The 21,899-nt window shown below is 45.4% G+C and overlaps 1 protein-coding gene across 1 annotated transcript in view; it reads right to left on the bottom strand.

The window, feature by feature from the left end:
* SH2D4B (SH2 domain containing 4B) overlaps positions 1-18,826 on the bottom strand; it is a 1,234,963-nt gene extending 1,216,137 nt beyond the window's left edge. The window contains exon 1 of the mRNA XM_069240651.1: positions 18,705-18,826. Within this exon, the coding sequence (XP_069096752.1) occupies positions 18,705-18,826 (122 nt within the window). The remainder of the gene's footprint in view (positions 1-18,704) is intronic.
* Positions 18,827-21,899: the final 3,073 nt, after the last annotated feature.

Raw genomic sequence — 21,899 nt, 5'->3', positions numbered from 1 at the left:
TATCCCACAACCAGAAGAGTGTAGCAGATGTAACAGTATATTGCTTTAAAAAATATGACTTTGCAGATAAAAGTTACAGAGTAAAACGTGGAGAAAAATGGCATTTTTTTTACCTCAATTTCAATATTTCTTCACTTCAGCTGTTACTTTCTGTAGGAAACCCTTGTAGGATCTACACAAATTACCCCTTTCTAAATTCAGAATTTCATCTAATTTTCAGAAATGTTTAGCTTTCCGGGATTCAGCATTGGTTTCACACCCATTTCTGTCACTAACTGGAAGGAGGCTGAAAGCAAAAAAAGTCGTAAAAATGCGGTATGTCCCAGTAAAATGCCAAAATTGTGTTGAGAAATTTGGTTTTCTGATTCATGTCTGCCTGTTTCTGAAAGCTGGGACGATAGTGATTTTAGCACTGCAAACCCTTTGTTGATGCCATTTTCAAGGAAAAAACCACAAGCCTTCTTCTGCAGCCCTTTTTCCAGTTTTTTTAAAAAAAACGAAATTTTTGCTGTATTTTGGCAAATTTCTTGGTCTCCTTCAGGATCCCTAGGATGTTGGGAAAAAAGGACGCAAATTTGGCATGGGTAGCTTCTGTGGACAAAAGGTTATGAGGGCCTACGCACGAACTGCCCCAAATAGCCAACAAAAGGCCTGGCACCTGAGAGGGAAAAGGCCTGGCAGCGAAGGGGTTAAACAAAATAGCACACTCGTTAGATGACGTCATCAGTGATGTCATCAGTTATGTCATTTGGGATGTCATAAGTGATATCATAAATGACATCATAGACATGTCATGATTGATGTCATTTGTGAGGTCAGAAGCAGTGAATGGCGGGTGCAAATTATAATTAGTGCTGCTAACTATAACTAGTGAATTTCTGTGTTTTTTAGTCCATACCATTAACGTTATCACTGAGAAAATCACCTAGTTATAATGTTACATTAAGCTTTGCTTTTTTGTCACCTTCTAAGGTTTTTTATTTAAATGAAAACAGATATTTTTTAATACACCTCACTATAATGTTACTATAACCTTTGTTTTTCAGTGAATATATATATATATATACACATATAGATAGAGATATATTTATTTATATGTATATGTATGTGTATATATACATATAAATATATATGTATATATGAAACATCAAGTTACATAGATGTGGAGTTAGGAATAATACATCATATTTACCTATGTGCACTTACCTTTTCAATATATTTGTCCTTGAAATTCTGTCATACAACCATATTGGACATCACCCTGAGCATGTTGAGTTAAAGGTAAAATCTCTGGTGCTTTGAACCTGCAGCCCAAGTAAGCTTTATTCAAAATGTCACCAAGTCATGCACACCACATATATATTATTTAAGGATCCTGATCAATGTGATTAGTAGTGAGTCCATATTCAGTGCATTTATATTGCCAGTGGCTTCTTGGTACACCAAGAAGTCTTCAATTATTGTTATTCATATCCAACTGATTGTACATTTAATTGAATATTGATTGGCCTTTGTCTAACCAAGCAGTGATTGGCATACATGTGGCTTGATCAGGTCAATATGCCATTGAACTTTTTCAAGGATGGAGTGGTGTAAAGTGCTTTTAAGACAGTGTTATTTGTTTAGTTGATTCATTAAAGAAATGACTCTTCTATGTCCTCACCATTGGTGATAAGAGGCCTATATTAAGCATGAATATGAAATTATAATAAAAAATAGTGCATAGTATTGTAAGTGTTGTTTTTTTCTGAATTCCTATAATCACGAAAAAAGTCACTAAAGACAAGAGCAGTACACATTGTTGTGATAAAGGTAAGTAGAAGAAATAGCAACACATAATGACTACAGGGCCAAGTATGTCACTGGATTTTTTAATTGATAGTGAAAGGTGTAAAAACAAAAGATAATATGTGAAAAAAGAAAGAGGCATGTGAAGGCACTTTGTAACCAAGTATCTACATGCCAATATCAAGAAAATCACCATACCAAGATCATGCAAGGAGTCTAATAGTTTCAACAGGACAATGGTGCACAAAGTTAAACGTGTTTGCTATTGCACAGTACCTCATGACATCTTGCTGTGAGGATTTCTGTTAAACCACTAAAATTTCCTGTCTATGATTAACAGCCATGTAAACCATAACTTGTACACAAAAAAATGCCTACGCAATATTGAGGAATTTGAGCGAAGGCATAGTGGTCAAGTTTCAGATTGCCTTTTTGTCACATTACCATTATTTAAGTGTGCTTCTGACCGACATTCCATACTTTATGTGTGACACTATGTGTGAAACTTAATTGCAAATGAAACCATCCAGTATAGTCCCTGTAAATGTAAGTATCAGAAATTACTGCACTTGGTGCCACTGAAGAGCTACAAGAGCACTTTTTGCTCAAATGTGCTTGCACTAAAGGCGAGATGCAAACTGGTGGAATAATACAATTGAATTTAAAGTGTGCTGCGTCTGCAGAGAGCAGGAACCCCCCACCAGCAGCCTTGTAAAAAATTAATCTGTTCTGGCTGCAGACATTCGTGAATTTCAGATTCTTTCTCAGTGTGCAGAAAATGGCTTTTCACACTTGTGGCACCAAAAGTACAGCTGCTGCAGAGTGCAGAGCAACTCTACCAAATGCATGACAAAATGATCCAGTTCTGGAATGCTGGAATTACTAATCTCAAGTAAAAAATATTTTGCATAGTTAATTAAAACCATTGCATATCATTTCTGTAAAAATATCAAATAAACTCTAATACACTCATTTAAACTACAAAAAGTGCACTTCTTCAGACCCTACTTTCACCTCATCTAAAGAAATATCCTGTTACACAGCAAACCTCATTATTATTATGTGTTTCGACCATATAGTAAAAAAATAAGCAAGTAGTCGGACCAGGGAATTTTGTGATCAGATCTTACCCCAGTCCTTGTTTCTTTTGCAAGTGCCTAATGTAAATCTATAACCTCTCCAATCACCAGTCCCTACTTCTTCTTTAACCACTTAACAGTAGATTGTTGGGACAGAGTTACACATTATCTCCAGTCCTTGCTGCTTCCTTTCTGCAAGTTCGGGGGCCCGCCTTACCCCTTTCATTGCTCATCTCCTGGGTGCAGTGCAAGAATCATCTACATAGCCCTAAGTTTGAAAATGACCTGCGACTTAACCAACTAATCACTGCCTATCTGCAAGAACGAATTTGCAGGCCTGAATGATTTCCGTTAGTCTCTCTGGGGCACTTTGCAGGTCTGGGTGCAAGCACCAGTTACACTTACATTAAACCACTTTTAGCGTGCATGTATGGCAAAGATACCACAGAGAATGATACACGTTCTGTGAACAAGAAGAGTGCTGCAAGTTCAGAAACACATTTCCATCAACGGTAATTACGTAAGGAATACAGGCTCTCATTACAACCCTGGTGGTCGGTGTTAAAGCGGCAGTAATACCGCCAGCAGGCCAGCGGTACCAAAAATTTAATCATGACCACGGCAGAAACTGCCAACACAGACAGTCACTTTAACACTCTGACCGCCACGGCGATAGCAACAAACACAGCGGCGGTAACCACCAACAGCCAGACGGAAGACAATGTACCACCCACAGAATTACAACCCGCCCATCCGCCAGCTTTTCTGGGGCGGTACCAACGCCATCAAAAGCACGGTTGGAAACAGTACTTTGAAGGGAAACCACTCACCTCTCGACACTCAAGGAAGAACCAGGACACCATGGAGCCCGAGCTGCAGGTCTTTCGTGCTAGTGTATCTGCTCATATACCAGGAGCGCCAACGCCAACGACGACGACCAGGGTGAGTACTGCACCTAGCACACAAGGGGGGGGGGGGGAAGAGAGTGAAACACACACACACATGCAACATGCAACACCCCCACCTCCAACCCCAACACCATACACACAAACACACACAACAACATTACATATACAACCCGTAAGCCTCAGGAATAACACAAGGACAAAAGGAATGGAGTCAAATGAGTGTAATATTAGAAATACTTGGAAATATGTACATAAATAAATGAACAGTATGTACAATATATATAATATATACAAAATGAGGGACTATGTCCACACAAAAATAGTCTGTGGCCCACTGGGCCATAACACATAGGCCAAGCCCACACTTGACTCCTGCCTCAAAATAGAGAAAATACTGCAAGGGGAATCAGATTGAAAACACACAGGCACCTCAGGGGGACAGGGAAGGGAGGACACCTCAGCCGGAAGATGGTACTACGCCACTGCTCCTGGAGGGGGCTCCATGCCCACTGGTTGATCCTGGGGAGTGTAAAGCCACAGTCTCTCAAGTGGGTGGTTTGCCCACTGCATGGTCCTGGGGCGTGCAAAGCCACAGTCTCTCAAGTGGGTGCTTTGCCCACTGCTTGGTCATGGGGAGTGCAAAGACACAGTCTCTCAAGTGGGTGGTTTGCCCACTGCTTGGTCCTGGGGAGTGCAAGGCCACAGTCTCTCAAGTGCGTGGCTTGCCCTCTGCTTGGTCCTGGGGAGTGCAAAGCCACAGTCTCTCAAGTTGGTAGTTTGCCCACTGCTTGGTCCTGGGGAGTGCAAAGCTACAGTCTCTCAAGTCTCTCAAGCAGGTGGTGTGCCCACTGCATGGTCCTGGGGAGTGCAAAGCCACAGTCTCTCAAGTGGGTGGTTTGCTCACTGCTTTGTCCTGGGGAGTGCAAGGCCACAGTCTCTCAAGTGGATGGCTTCTCCACTGGTTCTGGAGGGGGCTTTGTGCCTAGTTTGCTTCATCCTGCCAAGGATAGGGTGAGTGGATGCCGTTCTCCACTGGTTCTGGAGGGGGCTTTGTGCCCAGTGTGCTTCATCCTTCCAAGGACAGGGTGAGTGGATGCCTTTCTCCACTGGTTCTGGAGGGGGGCCTTGTGCCCAGTGTGCTTCATTCTGCAAAGGATGGGGTGAGTGGATGCCTTTCTCCACTGGTTCTGGAGGGGGCTTCGTGCCCAGTGATACTGCTCTTGGGGGGTGCCAGGTCACAGTCCCTGACCTGGGAGTCAGAGCCACGAGATTTGCAGTGGTCAGGATGCATGATAGTCCATGGAGGCAGGGCTATAGTCCATCTGCCAGCAGCTACGGCTGCACAGTTGTGGTAGTGCTGGTGCTGGTGGGGGTGCTGCCAGTGGTAGGGGGAGACTCCAGCCCTTCTCCTGCAGCCTTGGACGGCTGCCCACTGGGGCTGCTGGCACTGGTGCTACTGTCAGTGGTGCAGGTGGCGGTGCTTGTGGCGGTGCAGGTGGTGGTGCTGGCTGCGGTGCAGGTGCTGGTGCTGCAAAGTGGTGGGGGGAGGCTCCAGCCCTTCTCCTGCAGCCTCGGACAGCTGCCCACTGGGGCTGCTGACAGTAGTGGAGCTTGCGGTGGTGCAGGTGGCAGTGCTTGCGGCGGTGCTTTCGGCAGTGCAGGTGGCGGTGCTGGTCGCGTTGCAGGTGGACACAGTGAAGGCAGTAGATGTTGGTGTGTCTGAATGGGGATGGTGCTTGTGTGAGTGCCTGTGAGAAGAAGTGTGGTGCTTGTGTTTGCCTGAGCCACTTCTGTGTGTTGATTTGGGTGAATGCTGGTCTGTAGGTGTGCTTGGGATAGGCTGGGGTTGAGGGGATTGGGACTGGGTAGAGGAAGTTGGAGGGGGGAGGCTGGAGACCGGGACAATGGCTGCCATCAGTGCGGAGGCCAGAGCCTGAAATGCTCTCTGTTGGGCAGCCACGCCAGAGTGAATGCCCTCTAGGTATGCATTTGTTTCTTGTAAAATTCCTTTCGACACCCTGGATGGCATTCAGTATGGTTGACTGCCCAACAGTGAGGGATCTCAGGAGGTCAGTAGCCTTCTCACTGAGGACAGCAGGCTGACTGGGGCAGGGCCTGAGGTGCCAGGGGCGAAGTAGATGCCCACCCTCGTGGGTGAGCGGGCACGGGAAACATGCTGAACTGCTGCTGGGAGGGCGGTGCTGGTACGGGGGTGGCGGCTGTACCTGTTGTTGGCGTGGGCACAGAGGTGTCAGCCACCACCAGGGAGCTTCCATCAGAGGAGGAGTCACTGTCTGTAGTGTCCCCTCCTGTCTCCGTCGTGGTGCTCCCCTCGCCATCCATCCCACTGGTGCCCTCACCGTCGGTAGATTCGGCCTCCAGGCCCATGTGGGATGCAGCTCCCTCCGTCGCCAGTGCCTCTGCTCCTCCGCCAGATGATGCTAATGCACACAAGGACAGGGTGACAAAACAAAAAGGGGGGGAGATACAGAGGATACACTTGGTCAATGCCAGCAACAACACTACAGTTGGCGTACACAACACACAGGGAGCAGCCCTATGCACTAGGCCATGCACTACCAGTTACAAAGATAGTCACCAGCCCATGGGATACATAGCATAAAGCCATCAGCTGCACACCTGAAACAATCAGGGCCCTGCCCAGTAGTAGATGCCCACTAACACTGCTTCAGAGCCTGCCTAACAAGGGACCTACCCTGCCATGTTCACCCTGGCCTAGGGGCACCCACAGCCTACAGCCCACATCTCCCACCCAGGTAAAACCTTAACTCGTGCAAAGTCATGAATCTAAATCTGTACTCACCCCCTTGTGGCTGCTGTGATGCCTTCAAGCACCAATCTAACTCCGTATAGTCCACTGCCAGGATGCAGAACATCAGGGGAGGTCAGGGTATGACGGGCACCCCTTCCTCGTTGGGAGGCAGCCACAGCTGGGCCTCCGCCAACTTCCTTGCCCAAAGGCGCAGGTCCTCCCACCGTTTGCGTCAGTTGGTGCTCTGCCTGTCAAAGACCCCCAGGGTCCACACCTCCTTGGCGATGGCACACCAAATACCCTTTTTCCTATGGGTGCTGACCTGCAGGGAAAAGACAGCAGAAAAAAGATTAGTCATACCGTCCGGACTGTCATACTCATGGCCCACCATATCCCTCCCAGTACCCTTACACACATACATTGACCACCATAAATGCAGCACTCTGCCCAGGACCCCTAAGCCCCCCCTACATGAGGCTGACACACACAGCACTCCATAAATTCATGGCCCACACATCATGCTCACAGTGTACTCACCTGTTTGTCTGGAGGACCATAGCGTAAAGTGTACTGGGGTAGGACCCCATCCACCAGTCTCTCCAACTCCTCCGAATTGAAGGCAGGGACCCTTTCCCCAGACACTTGAGCCATTGCCTCTTCCAGACACAGGTCACAGCAGCACTTGCAGTGTAGATCCTCTCCTACTGAAGGTCAGGTAGCAAGTGAGTGAACAGATAGAAAATGGCGGTGACGTCCGCGGCAGTGGGTACCGTCACTGCCGGTGTACATCGCCATTGGCTCATGGAACCCATAGGGCCTAATGTTAACCAATGCGAAGTTGTGCGGCGGTCATCGACCACTACGGCACACAACTTCAGCTGAATTACCTCATTTCCACTTGTCTATCCTCTGAGGTCAGGCAGCCACCATTTCAGGAGGGCACAGGCCATGGCACCTAACTGCGTCACAGCAGACACTGGCACATCAATTGACTCTCAAATTGGCATACTGTTTCTGCAAAGGAAGAGATTCATCATTATTACAATAGATGTGTGAATATGACTCTGCGCACCGTTTTTCTCCCTAGACTTCAACCACTGAGGATGAATATGAGATGGAGACATCCTCCTGTGTACAGACCCCTGGTGGACCTGGCGACAATAGAGGAAAGACACATTATCCTAACCTACAGACTTGATACGGCCACAATCCAAGAACTGTGTGCCCAATTGGAGCCAGACCTGATTTCAGCTATCCACCAGCCCACAGGTACCCCCCCTCTTGTGCAGGTCCCGTCAGTGCTCCATTTCCTGGCAAGTGGTTCATTCCAAGCCACAGAGGCCATGGCATCAGGGATGTCACCACATGTTCTCAAACATGTTGACCAGAGTGCTGTCTGCCATGCTGAAACACATGCACAGCTACATCTTATTCCCCCAAGTGGAGGATTTGGCCACAGTGAAAGCTGACTTCTATGCCCTGGGACATATCCCCAACATCATTGGTGCCATTGATGGTACACATGTAGCATTTGTACCCCCCGGAGGAATGAACAAGTTTTCAGGAATAAAAAAAGCTATCACTCTTTGAATGTGCAGATGGTGTGTTTGGCGGGCCAGTACATCTCCCACGTGAATGCCAAGTATCCTGGTTCTGTGCATGATGCCTTCAGTTTTAGGAATAGCAGCATTTCATATGTGATGTCTCAACCTCAGAGGCACCGGGTATGGCTAATAGGTGAGCCCATGGTCCCCACCCAGTTGATGTAGGTATATGGGTGTGGGGTTGTCCCTAAGGGTGAGTGTATGTCTAACATGTATCACCCGAATATTTCCAGGTGAATCTGGTTACCTCAACCTCTCATGACCCCAGTGAGGAATACCAGAACGAGGGCAGAATAACGTTACAATGAAGCACCTGGATGAACAAGGAGGACCATTGAAAGAACCTTTGGCCTCCTGAAGACCAGGTTCCGGTGCCTCCATCAGACAGGTGGACCCCTGTACTACTCACCCAAGAAGGTGTGCCAGATCATTGTTGCATATTGCATGTTGCACAACCTGGCCTTGAGACGCCAGGTGCCTTTTCTGCAGGAAGATGAACATGGAGATGGTCTTGTGGCAGTGATGGAGCATGTGTACAGCGAGGAAGAGGAGGCAGAGGAAGAAGATGTGGACAACGGAAGATCACTCATACACAGTATTTCCAGTGACACACAGGTAAGACACTGTAACTTCACTTTCCATTGCATTTTTCTGTTGGATATTGTACATGGCAGCCTGATTTTCCATATTGTTTGGCCACTTACTGTACCCTTTGGCATCTCTATTTTCAGATCTCTGTGCCCCACTCTGGCTCCTGGTGTGTTCCCTGCTGCCCACTACAGGTCATAGCTATGTATACATGACTGTACAGTTGAATTGCAATGTTTACAGCTTGTTAAACAAATACATATTTGAATCAATTGACAGACTCTATACTTGTATTAGTTCCAAGAGTGTTTATTTATGTGCAAATAAGTGGAGGGGGTATTGCAAAGGGCTGGGTTGATGATGGAGGAAGGTCCAGGGTAGAGTCCAGTCTATTGGTATCACAGATGCATTGTCCAAGGGGATATAGGAAGTGTAGCAATGGCAGTTCAAGGTGGACAGGGTAACAGAGTGAGACAGAAGGGTGACCATCAGGAGAGTCTTATTTTCTGGTGGGGGTCTTGGCAATGTTCTCAGGCTTCTGCCTCAATCACAGGGACTGTTTGCAGGGTGGTTCTCCTTCTGCAGGGGGTGGGGGGCTTGTTGGTCCTGTGGCAGGGCCTCCTGTCCACTAGCGATGGCGGAGGTGGAGGGCTGTTCATCGGTGTGGCTAGTGTCAGGGGCCCGCTGGTGTGCCACTGCCTCCCTCATGGTGTTAGCCATGTCAGCCAGCACCCCTGCAATGGTGACCAGGATGGTGTCGAAGTGTTTGAGGTCCTCCCTGATACCCAGGTACTGTCCCTCCTGTGTCCGCTGGGTCTCCTGCAACTTGTACAGTATCTGGCCCACTGTCGAACAGCAGTCCTCCCAGCTTCCCTGTTGTCCTGTGCCTCTGTCCTCTGAACCGTGTGCCCACTGCCACTGACCCCAGGTCTCAGATTGTCTTGGGTTTATGGGGTTGCCTGGGGTCTCTGTAGTGGTGGACACACTGCTGATTGATGTGTCCTGGGGAAAGACGTAAGGGCCTTCTGATTGGGTGCTGTGCTGGTGTTTCCTGAGGGGTGAGGCTCTGTGGTGGTATGGTACTGTGGCAGGGTAACCGACTGTCCAGAGGTCACTGATCGGCCAGGTTGGTCATCGTGATCCAGGCGTGCAGAGCTGCTGTGATCACTGAGGGCGGGGGCGGATGTTGGTGGCACCTCCTCTCTGGTGACGTTGAGTGGGGGGTCCTGTGGGGACGAAATGCAGTGTTATTGTATCTGCGTGTGCCATCTTGTGCATGGGTATGGTTCCCTCTATGGTTGTTATTGGCAAGGCAGCTTTGGCTTGTGTGAGTTGTAATTCGGTTGGCTAAGTGATGGTCACTAGTGTGCATGCTGTGGAGATGGGTGTCCATGAAGGTCTGTGATGGGTGTCCATGCATTGTTGTTTCATGCAGGGCTTGGTGTTGGGATGTGTGGGTTGTGATGGTGGGGTATATGTGAGGTGGTGGGGTGACGGGGTGAGGGTAGGGGTGGGAGTTAGTGATGGCAAGCAGGTAGATTGGGGGGGATAAAGTAGTAAAGATTTGACTTACCAGAGTTCAGTCCTCCTGCTACTCCTGCAAGGCCCTCAGTATGCATGATCGCCAAGACTTGCTCCTCCCATGTTGTTAGTTGTGGGGGGAGGAGGTGGGGTGCACTGCCAGTCCTCTGTACCTCTACCTGGTGTCTTGCTACCACGGAATGCACCTTCCCCTGTAGGTCGTTCCACCTCTTCCTGATGTCATCCCTTGTTCTATGGTGCTGTCCCACGGCGTTGACCCTGTCCTCAACTATGTGCCATAGCTCCATCTTCCTTGCAATGGACGTCTGCTGCACCTGTGATCCGAATAGCTGTGGCTCTACCCTGATGATTTCCTCCACCATGACCCTTATCTCCTCCTCTGAAAACTTGGGGTGTCTTTGTGGTGACATGAATGTAGTGTAAGTGGTATGTGTGAGGGTGTGTGGGGTGATGTGTTGTGGTGTGGGGTGTGAGGTGCGTGGATGGTGTATGGGTGAAGGTGTTATGTGGCTCAGATTGAGTGGGTGGCCCAGGCTTGTCTCTCTCTCATTTGGCAATATTTTTTTGTTGTTGTAAGGGATTGTGGGTAATGTGGGTGTGTGTTTTATAGTGTTGTGGGTGTGGTGTGTGTATCTGTGTCAGGTGTGTGTAGTTTGAATTGTCCAATGTGGTGTAGTTTTGTTAGTGTGTGTGTATTTTGAGCGCAGCGGCGTGTACCGCCAATAGTTTACCGCGGTTGAAAGACTGCCGCAGTGATTCGTGGGTCCTGATGCTGTTGGCGTATTTCTGTTGGCGTAACGGTGTGGGTTTTGGTACTGCCAATTTATCACTGACCTTTGGGCTGGCGGACTTGTGTGGGTGTCTGTATAGTGGCGGATTTCTCTATGTGGGTCATAATATGGGTAGCGGTATACCGCCACGGTCATTGTATCTTGGCGGCCGTCAGCACGGAGGTCGGTGGCATTTACCACCAGGGTTGTAATAAGGGCCATAAAGTTGACAGGCGAAGTTTAAATTAGTTGCTTTGGCACCAAACATCAACACAATGAGCTAAAAAGTCAGCTCGGAATTTTGACAGAACTGCCAGGAATAATATGAAATGGATGATACTGACAAAAAAGAAAAAAAGTTGTGGCGAAGGAAAACAGTTATCCCATACCACTGCTTTACTCGATCAATATGTGGATTTACACTCAGGAAAACCCCAGCACTCACCGCAATTTAGCCTTAAACCTACGCATCAGAACGCTCCTCCTGGAACTAATTGCACGTGATTAAGGGGTCATTATGACCCCAGCAGGTTGCGTTAATATGGAGGAAAGTACTGCCAACAGGCTGGCTGTACTTTACTTCATATTAAGACATTAAGACATTGGCGGTTTGACTAAAGCTAAACTGCCAAAGTACCACACTGACCACCACAGCGGTAAGAACCGCCGGGCTGGAGATTTCACTCTCCAGCTCGCGGCCATCAATTGCCCGCCTGAGGGATTAAGACCCCGCCTACCACCATGGTTTTCGTGGCATCCTTACGGCCACAAAAACCATGGTGGTAGGCACTATCAGTGACAGAGAAGCCCTTCCTTGTCACTGATAGTGGTCTTCCCTGCCCCCTCCCCCTCCCCTGGTTCTCCTCTCCACCCCACCTTCCACTCCAGACCCCCCCATGCCCCTCCCTTCACACTTGTACATATACGCATGCACACACCCATTCCAACATACATCCACGCGTGGATACATCCATTCACACACACACCTGCACACACTTAAATACATACACGCACACATGCAATCACACAAATCCACATACATGCACTCACACATCCATACATGCACACAACACGCAACACACACCTGCATACTCGCACGCACAGACATACACACACCCCAAACACACACAACACCCACCTCGCCTGTAGGAGCACCAGGCTTACCTGTCATCAGGGGGTCCTCCGGCAGGAGACGGGACGGGCGCAGCTGCCAGCAGCAGCATCTGCCAGCAGAACACCGCCAGGCCGTATTATTCTCATAATATGGCTGGCTGCAGTCTACTGGCGTGGCGCTGCTGCTGGCAGCAGCACCACCTTACCGCCATCCGCCGGCATGGCCACAGCCAGATTTCCACCATCGTTCTAGCGGAAAACCAGCTGTGGTCATAATCCGGTAGATGGCTGGTAGTTGCGCCGACGGTCTTTTGGCGGCCATAGGCGGTTTGTACCGCCAATATTATAATAATGAGACCTAAGATTCTTTGTAATTGACAAAAGAAAGCATTCTTGGAGTTGAAGGCAGGGGTGCAATGTATGTAGGACTCTGTAATGAGCAACCCTAGTAGGACAATTTAGCATAGTCTCAAACAAAGTTTATGACGCATCGTTTTTGTATTGTGAAAAATGAATCACAGCCTGAAATAATTAAAGCAAACATCCACATTTACATCAACACAATTTTTTTCTCTAAACCACTTTAATTTGCCAGCAACTCTTGGAACTGTTTGCTGCAGTTACAACACTTGATAGCCTCTCTCATTGAATTATCTTAATATCAGCTGTGCTTGAAATTTAGCCTCTTTGCTTTCATTACATTATCTCATCACACTTTTGGGACTGAAGTGTGGACAGTCATGGTTATCTCTGACTCACAAAGAGTGCTGGGGCCCCGTCTGCAATCTAGCTACGACCTATGCCATTTTCAAACCCGTGGGCTGACAGAGAGATGACTATGGTGAGAGACTGGAGCAGTCTCAAAGCCGCAGCTCCTGGGATCGACTCCTGGGCTCTGCTCACTGCACTGCAGACACCCATGCTCCTTAGTCGTGCCCCAGTCAGACAGAACCGAATGGCTGCCTAGGAGTAGGAGCCAGCTGCCTGTGCAGCAGTCCCGGATACTGTGCTGCGGTAATGCAGTGCTACATCTGCTGTCACTACCTGCTTGGTTCACCCAGGCTAAGCGTGCGCAGGTGGTCAAGGCGCTAAAGGTGCGTGATAATGCATTTTAATGTGAGGATGCAAACCACCACATTAAAATGCGTTAGTCTAACACTTGACGCGTGGTACTTGGCAGGGCTGCGAAAGTCTGCAAACAAATAGTATAGGTGGCTGTGTTTTGGCATGTTGAGTTTCATGCAGATTCCTCAGATAAAGGGGGTGTTTAAAAGGGTGATCAAAAAAGTTGTCATTTCGAATGTTAAGTATCATGGGGATTGTCGCTCTCTGATGCAGTAAGACATGATGTTTAGCATTTCACTACACTTAGCATGAAACTAGAAATTCACTCCGATCAGTGGCTTTTATAATTCGGTGTAAATCAATTCAGAAATGTTTAGGACATTCTCATTAAAAAAACGAACTCAAGCAGTCTTTAAAGGGTTCATCTGACGAAGACCCCTGTCTATTTTGACATTTTACCCCCAGGCTACACGTGGATCCTAATCCTCAAATACTTCAAAAATAATACATTTTACATGTAGACGAATCAAATGAAAAAGGATCCCTGTTTGCAGGATAAGTGGATACTCAAGGGATTGAGGAATCCGTCAAATTAAAACAACAGTTTTTCATTGCTTTAGTTTTCTGCAGCGATCATTACAAGATGTCAAGCACTGAAGCCTGTGTCCTGATAGCAAACATGACAGGAGATGAACTTGGAAAGCATCCTGTGATCTTATGCAGGATGTATTTTGAAACGGGTGTTTGGCTCTAAATTCAAGTCCTGTGATTATAGAAATGGAAATAGGGGGCATATCTGCAGGTTTTTTAAAGTGCAATTTTTGGGAAAAATATGAAAAAATAATATCATTCCCACATGCATGGCAAAGAGAGTGTGCATTTGTAAAGCGCACTACTCACCCGTGAGGGTCTCAAGATATTAAGCACTATAGACCCAGGGGCTAGTACGTGTCTGGGACATAGGCCAGAGGCTGGTACTAGTCCAGGTGCTAATCCAGGCCCTGTGACCAGAGCCTGCTTAGCACGGCTATTAGTTGTGCAAAGCTGGTACAATGGCTACTGGATAGTACAGTTAGCATATAAAACATGTAAACTGTGTCTTTTTGTAGGGAAGGCATGGGTTTTTTGCTTATAAGACATTAGCATATGCATAAGAAAAAACTCAAAAATGCCATGGATAAAACAGTTGAAGCAAAGTTATGGTTAAGACCAATACAAAAATAACTAAAATTGCCAAGTTATGGAGAGCTATGCAGACCGTAACTCATGGCCCTGATATGGCCTGCTCATGAACTCAAACATGACATCACTGATGATATCTCAAATTACATCATTGTTGGCATCTTGACTGACTTCATTACTGCCATCATTGTTGTGGGCATGCATAATTTCACAAATTCATCACCCAATTATAGAATTGCATATTTGATAAAAAACGTTTTTGAAGCCACAATTTAAGATGATGTATCCTCTCACACCATTATCTAGTATTACCATATGTGAAAGTATAGTGTTAACAATCATACACTGTGCTTTACATTGATGGCATGCATTATTTTTCCTTGCACCCATACCCGTCCCTCAATCTATGTGGTTAACTAACACTCTTGCCTTCCCAAACATCCCACTGATTTAAAGACACTAAACACCAAATTGCCATAACCTTCAGTTACAGACACTCTGTACTCTATATAATGCTTCCAGGTCACACTAAATGCAAACTTTCCTAGCTTTCAATCAGTATGCTCAATGTGTCTTTTATGTGAAAGTTCATGGTTAGTTTACCTCCATCATGACACTCTCCCCATGGCTTAGCGAGTAATACATGCTAAAACAGGCTATATACAACTACATGACTCCGGTAACAACAGAAAAACACATACAATGGTGCATAACACAGTGTCAATGTATTTTGCCGTTCATACATGTATAATGAGTGTTCTTAAAGATTTCTTGTGCTGGCTTGATGTGTACATATTGTGCATCATACATTACGTTTGTCCATACCATGGTGTGAAGGATGTTACTGATGATGTCATATGATCTCTTCAGCCATGTTACTTGAGATGCCATCAGTGATGTCATGTGTGATTAAATATATATATATAAATATAAATATATATATACATATTTATATATATACATAAGCACATTTATGGAATACATATGTCTTCTTATTGAATGTTTGAAATGTTTGTCAATGGTATCAAAGCTTGTAATTCACAGAGAAGAGGTGTACATGCAAACTATTTGCAGTCATTCACAGTGCTGAGTTCATTTGTATAATATTTAACTTCCCTAAACAAATTAAAAGGTTGAACACAACATTTCATCTTTCTTTCAGTGTTTGTAAAAAGAAGCTTTCATAATTACACTGCTATTCTCATGACATTAATCAACATATATGTCAAACCCTCTACAAAATGTTTTAAAATGTTTGGTTGGTACCCTGCTACTTGTTATTCACACCTTCACTGTACACTGCTAATTACTTCACATATTACATCACTCATGACATGTTCTATGACACCATTGATAACATCAATGTAACCTCTGAAAGGTAGCCAACCTCCACTACACAGTGGCGAAGCATAGCTGCATGCACCAAATTCTCTTTTGTTTTAGTTTTCTTTAACATTAACAAATTCTGTGCATGATTTGTGAACCTAAAGACCCCAAGAAAAGCCTGCTGAACCCAGGGAAGGAGTAGAATGTGTGAATCTGATACAGGATTTGTGAATCCTGTGATAAAAATAATTGTTTCAGCGTTTAACTTTTATTCCACGGGATCCCTTTGAGCCACCTCCACATGTGTCAGGGGATCAGAGTAGACTTAGCCTGCGCTAGTATGCATTTTTTGTTTCGGTTTTTCTCAACATCTTGTTCAATACACAGTGCTGGGTATGGGGGCTGTAAGGGAAATGTTTCTCGATTAACAGTGAATTAGAGCAAGTTGGATTCACAAGTCCACAGCTGGATTCGTGAATCTGCAATGGATGATTGAAGCAAAGGCTCCCTAGTGCCATTGTGTGGCTTTATTTTGTTTATGAGATTCACAAATTTCTGATAGATCTGCACATTAACTGTCAGGAAAACTCTATCATTTGACCTTTTCATGCCCAAATCATGACTAGAGTTGGCAAACTTTGCATAGGTGTGCAAACTTTCACCAGAATTAAACAATATTACACATAATTACGTGAAATGCAAATCCCTCATTTCCATTATATTTTACTGTGTAATAGTCACATCAGTTCATTGAATAGAGATGCATTTAAACAAAGCATCCCGAACAATAACAGCTCTTGTTGTGACGTTCCCATGTATTTTCTGCAAATATTTAACTATGCGAGGATCCATAATGGCAGGAATTTTTAGTATCATCCACAATGAGAAATTACATTAATTACGCCGGTGTACTTTAAATTCTGCCCAGGCCCATTCAGAGCATATTTTAGGTGCTAGTTTCTAGAAAACTATTGAATGGTGTTACACCATCGAAGGTACTTCCTTAAGCAAAGCTGTACTTACATGCCAAGTTTGGTGTACATCTGTTCAGCGATTCTTCCTGTTTCAAGAAGCAAAGAACCCCATGAGATGTAAATTGGGAAGTATCACTTCTGAGACCCCTCTCTCTTTTTTATCTTGATGCATATGGAGTCAATAACAAATATACCTCACTAATATTCTGCAAGTTGGGAACATTTTATCAAACGAAAGCTCCTCTCAGTTCTTGAAAGGTGAGACGTTAATACAAAGAAAATAATCATCTGCCAATTATTTTGCTCTTCTGGAGACATCTGCAAACATTAAAAATAAAACTTTCGATTTGCCAGGGTGGGAGAGTGGAGTGGATCTACACCCTCCCTTCTTGGGTAAGACAGTCTGAGTAATGCCTCGAATGCCTCCCTGCCATCCTGCAGGTCACATGGTCATTTATCAATACCCTTATGCAAGGTAGGACATTTTAAGACTCTAGTACCACCAAAGGCTATAGGGTGAATCTAGAACCACAATGAATAGTTTCCCTCGTGCATACAGCCAAGATTTATGTTGAATTAATATGTTTTTTTAGAATATTTCCGAATATCAGGAGTCTTAAAACAAAAAAAGTAAAAAACAATCCCTTGCCCTTGGGCAAGTTGGGAAGGTGTGTGGGAAGAGAAACACGCCCATTACCCATGGGGCAAACAGGAGGCACATACCATCCCTGTCTTTTGGCAAGCAGAGAAGGAAGAATGGATAACAACACAACTGCCTTAATCAACGGTAGTTGTAAAGGATGGGGCAATTGAATCAAATAAATTCCTATCATTGCAGAAGGTGGGAGTTTACAAAATGAAAAACAGAGGGGTTCGGGTGATAACAAAGATTCTCTTTGCCTTTTGGAAAGGTGAGGGGAACACAAATTCCCAGTCCTTGGGTAAGACGAACATGGGGTAAAAATGCATGCCCCATGAATAAGTAAGTTGAATGAGGAGAACATATGCAACCCTGATCCTTGGGCAAGGCTGTGGCAGAGAAAAAAGAAGGCACACCCACCCTTGACCCAGACAGGTAAGCATATGGCCCCTAATGCAGATTGGTAAGCACAGGTTAAAACATTGCAAGAGGGAAATAAATATATCACTCTCCTCCACTCTGGATTAAGGCATGCAGCAAACAAAGACATCTACAGCTACAATAATGAATTTCCTGAAAAAAATGAAGTTCAGGTGGGATATGATTGATGGCGATGTAATAGCAAATATGTCACAACTTAAAACACCTCAGATTAATAATTTATGGTAAGATTTTAGCCTTAGCTCTTGCATTCCCACTCATCTTAAATCGACCTTAATTCCTCAGTCAACAAGCACGGTTTTCAGTGTGAACATATGTCCTTGCATAGTACCACATTTATTAATGCACAATAACAACAATCCTCTCATGTCCAAGTTCGACAAGTGATAATGAGGATTGACTATTGGTAAATCCTTAACCTAAGCTCCCCCATCCCCCACTTAGCCATCCTTTCCTATGACAGAGACTATCTGACGTCTCAGTTTGATTTTTATAAGTGAAGATGCACCTGTGGAGCAGGTCACCCACAGATAGAAGTGCCAGAAACCCACCATGCCCCTCTCTCCTGGTGACATTCATGACACCAGCTCATACGCATCAGCACTGTCATAACAGAAGCTTACCGTGATCCATAACATCTAATGAGGTGGTTTGTGTAAATCCACTTAGGTGGGAAATCTCAGAGATCTGTAAATTGGAGGGATGTGTGTCACAATGAATCAAAGACCTCTCTCGCCTGTAGGGTCTACTCAGGTTGACTGAAGATCCTTACCCAGATGCACATAAACACACATACATGCGCACAATAGGAAATGCACAAGCGCGTTCCAGTTCTTATACAGTCCTTACTGTGTTCGAACTTGGCCTTGATTTTCATATTAGACTCCTTCTTCTCCACGCTCCGGTCCCACTCATACCAGCGCCTCAGCTGTTCCTCACGCATTTTGTAGAAAAGGATCTGCTTCTGCTCCTCGTTTAACTCGGCCAGGAGGTCGGGGTCAATGTACATATCTCGGAGGATCTGTTGCAACATGATGGCTCAAGATCAAAATCCCTTCACAATCGCAGCCAGCAGCCAGATTTTTCCAGACACCTAGAAGACAATCTGAGGCAAGGCTACCAAGGTCTGCCGAGACACTCTTTCTGGGTTCCAACTTCCTGACGTCCCACTTAGCAAGTTGTCCGTCTTCTCTTTCTCTCCTGCCTTACAAAGGACAATGCTCAATCAGCCCTTAATTTGAACCACAAGTGGATGCGAGAGGCGTCAGGTGCACCGAACAAAAAGGCTGAACGAGAGCCAATGTATTTAGGGATGCAGCACGGCTGAGGGGAGCGAGGAGCGCTTGACAACCCGCCAGTAAATAATAGCAGGCCTCAGAATAGGTGATCAATACCCACTTCTATAACAATAGGGAAGACTCGCTCGCGCACAGCAAGAGTGGATGCCACTTCGACGCACTGTGCCTCTGTGAATGGGCACGGGCACGGACTCGGGCCTGCACAAGGTATTCTGGGCCCTGCCGCTGATGTCATGGTTTAAGAGTAACAGGTACACTGACGATATCCATGTCACAACGGCGCCCGCCTGGAATCGATCCCTTCCCGGAGCAGTGGAAGCCTCGTGAATGCTTTGTCTGCTGTCTCGGAGGAGGTGACCCATGCTTACCTTTCTGAATGTGCGTGAGCGCTTAACCATCCTGGTCTGGGCCAAGGGGTGTTGGATGTCTCTATTAACTGATTAAAACAGGGTACACAAAAGAAAGGAGCAGGTTCTGTCACGTATCAGTTTGGTTTCTGAAACTAAAATAGAAAGTTCATAAGGGGCAAGCTGCACTTGTGCAAGATGGAGTTCGGCGTGGTGAGACCGAACCCCCCCAGTTCACAGGGAATCAAAAAAGTCTCTAAATAGAAACAAAAATAAAAGTAGTGTGGACCGGTAATCGGAAAGCCCGGAATTTGTTGCATTTAGCACTACGTCATTACAGTGTTATAATAAGGTGACGATCAAAGATACACTAAGCTCTGTGTAGTCACTTAAATACGTCCACCTCAACCCTGGTTGGATAGTAAAAGACTGTCATAAATGGGGGGCAGTGGCCTCTCACACCCCGGAACTGGTGCCACTGCACCTGCTGCAATAGGGAAATAAACACATCTGAATAGGAGTGCATATGCCCTATGTCAAACACCGACCTGAATACTGGTGCCAAACCTTAGGACGCCACATCGTGAAGAACAAAAAGGCGAAGGAGTACTCAACAATCAGTGGAACAATCCTGCCTCACCCCTCTACACGAGGGAACTGGGCAGGGATAAAACAACAAAGGAGCAGGGGTCGAATACAGTGACAAAGCCTCAAAACACGAAGCAGAAGAGTTGCCAGGCACCTTCTGCACAATGACCGGGGGCTTATGAATCACTCTGCCTAACAGGCCTCAGAAGTTTAGGATTTAACCAGGGAGTGAGTGTGTTTCAATGTTAGTGGCGTAGCTCTCCTCCAACCTATTCTCCATTGCCTCTAGGTACCCTTAAACTCTCCCCACTTCCTATGTGCAGATGTTCCTGGGACTTGAAGTGTTAATTGTTTTTGATTATTTCCCGATTCCCGACTTCTCAACTGTCGGGCAAACTGCTAGGACTCTGAAGCCTCTCTTTGACCTAATCCTGATCATATAGGGCATCCAAGTCTTAAGATGGCCATCAGCTGGCTCTGACAGGAAGAAAGCATTCAGGTTTGCTTCTTCGCTCAGGGTCGCAGTATTGTGTGCCCCCTCGAGACCTGTAACTAAATTGTGCCTTGTTCTTGATACATCTCCAACCGGTTCTGTGTACACTTGTACACACAATTTCTTGTGAAGTTGCATAACCTGACAATATTCATGGCCCACATGCCGATATTTAAGAATTCCATTTGCCTAGCTTGTTCCCAGTCTATGAAATCTCGGTGTCATTTCTAGAGGTATGGAATTCTAGAAGAGATATAACCGTATGCTATGTGTTTTTTCATGTGGGTGTGAATATTTCATGCAGCCTTAATGAATAGCTCGTGACTTACTGGTATCTTACCAGCTGCCTGAAGGTAGTTCGGCTGTGTGCAGCCCAGTTTACTAAACTAGAAGCTTTTCCTTAGTTGAATTAATATATGTATATCAAAATTGAAATAGGTGTATTTAAGATGAAAATGCTTGCATTTTTAGAACTCTTAAGCTGAGGTCTGGAGACAATTGGTTGAATTTCCAAAATATATTTAAAATTGATATCTGGGTGATAAATCATGCTGCGTTTTAGAAGACATTACTAATATTATTACTTTGGGACCAGGAGCAGTACATCTGTGGCTGTTGTGTAATAGCCAGGTAGAGGAATTACTCATTGACAAAGTCTGTTTAGGTCTGGCCTAATATAGTACATGCGCTGTTTCTGCCATGGATATTTTATAAAGTAAAGGACTTGGAGCCCGCCAATTACTTTCTGTTTGCAGACTTGATTGTCAGTCTTTCTAGCTGATTCTTAATTGGCCACTATAAGCCTCACATCACTGCCTTTTATTTTTCCGAAGCACGGACAGAGTACTAATTTATTTAATTTAATTTGTTCTTTTGATAGAGCGGTCCGTAGTAACAATTTACCTGTGTTCGGACGCTCTTTAGGCCGATGAATCTTTTGACTAAGTGGGAACTCTCTGTACTCTTAATCAATCAATTTCCTGAAATTAATAATCAATAACGAACATAGGCAATACCTTGATCAACATAACACTTAACAACTAATCCAGAATACATTTCGGCGAAACCCTGACCTTTCAGTCAGGAATAACCACACCAGTTTATTGCAAAGTTAGTGAATTTATTTCCCTATATTAACAAAGCTAGCACAATATATATGTGTCTCAACACCAAATGATAAACATAAATGAACATTAATAGCTGTCCGTAACGTCGAAACAAATGTAATCTATGTAGCATTTGAATCACAAGGCATTCGATAATGGCAATGCAAAGCACTAATACGATAATCTGTAATGAGCTAATTGCGTACATTTAGTCAGCATAACAAGATCTCAAATTGCATCGTGCGACATATGGAATCCTCATCTAACCTCAAAT

Source organism: Pleurodeles waltl, chromosome 6 (genome assembly GCF_031143425.1).
Source record: "Pleurodeles waltl isolate 20211129_DDA chromosome 6, aPleWal1.hap1.20221129, whole genome shotgun sequence".
Lineage (NCBI taxonomy): Eukaryota > Metazoa > Chordata > Amphibia > Caudata > Salamandridae > Pleurodeles > Pleurodeles waltl.
Note: the sequence above shows the minus strand (reverse complement) of the source record. Positions and strands in the feature narration are given on the sequence as shown.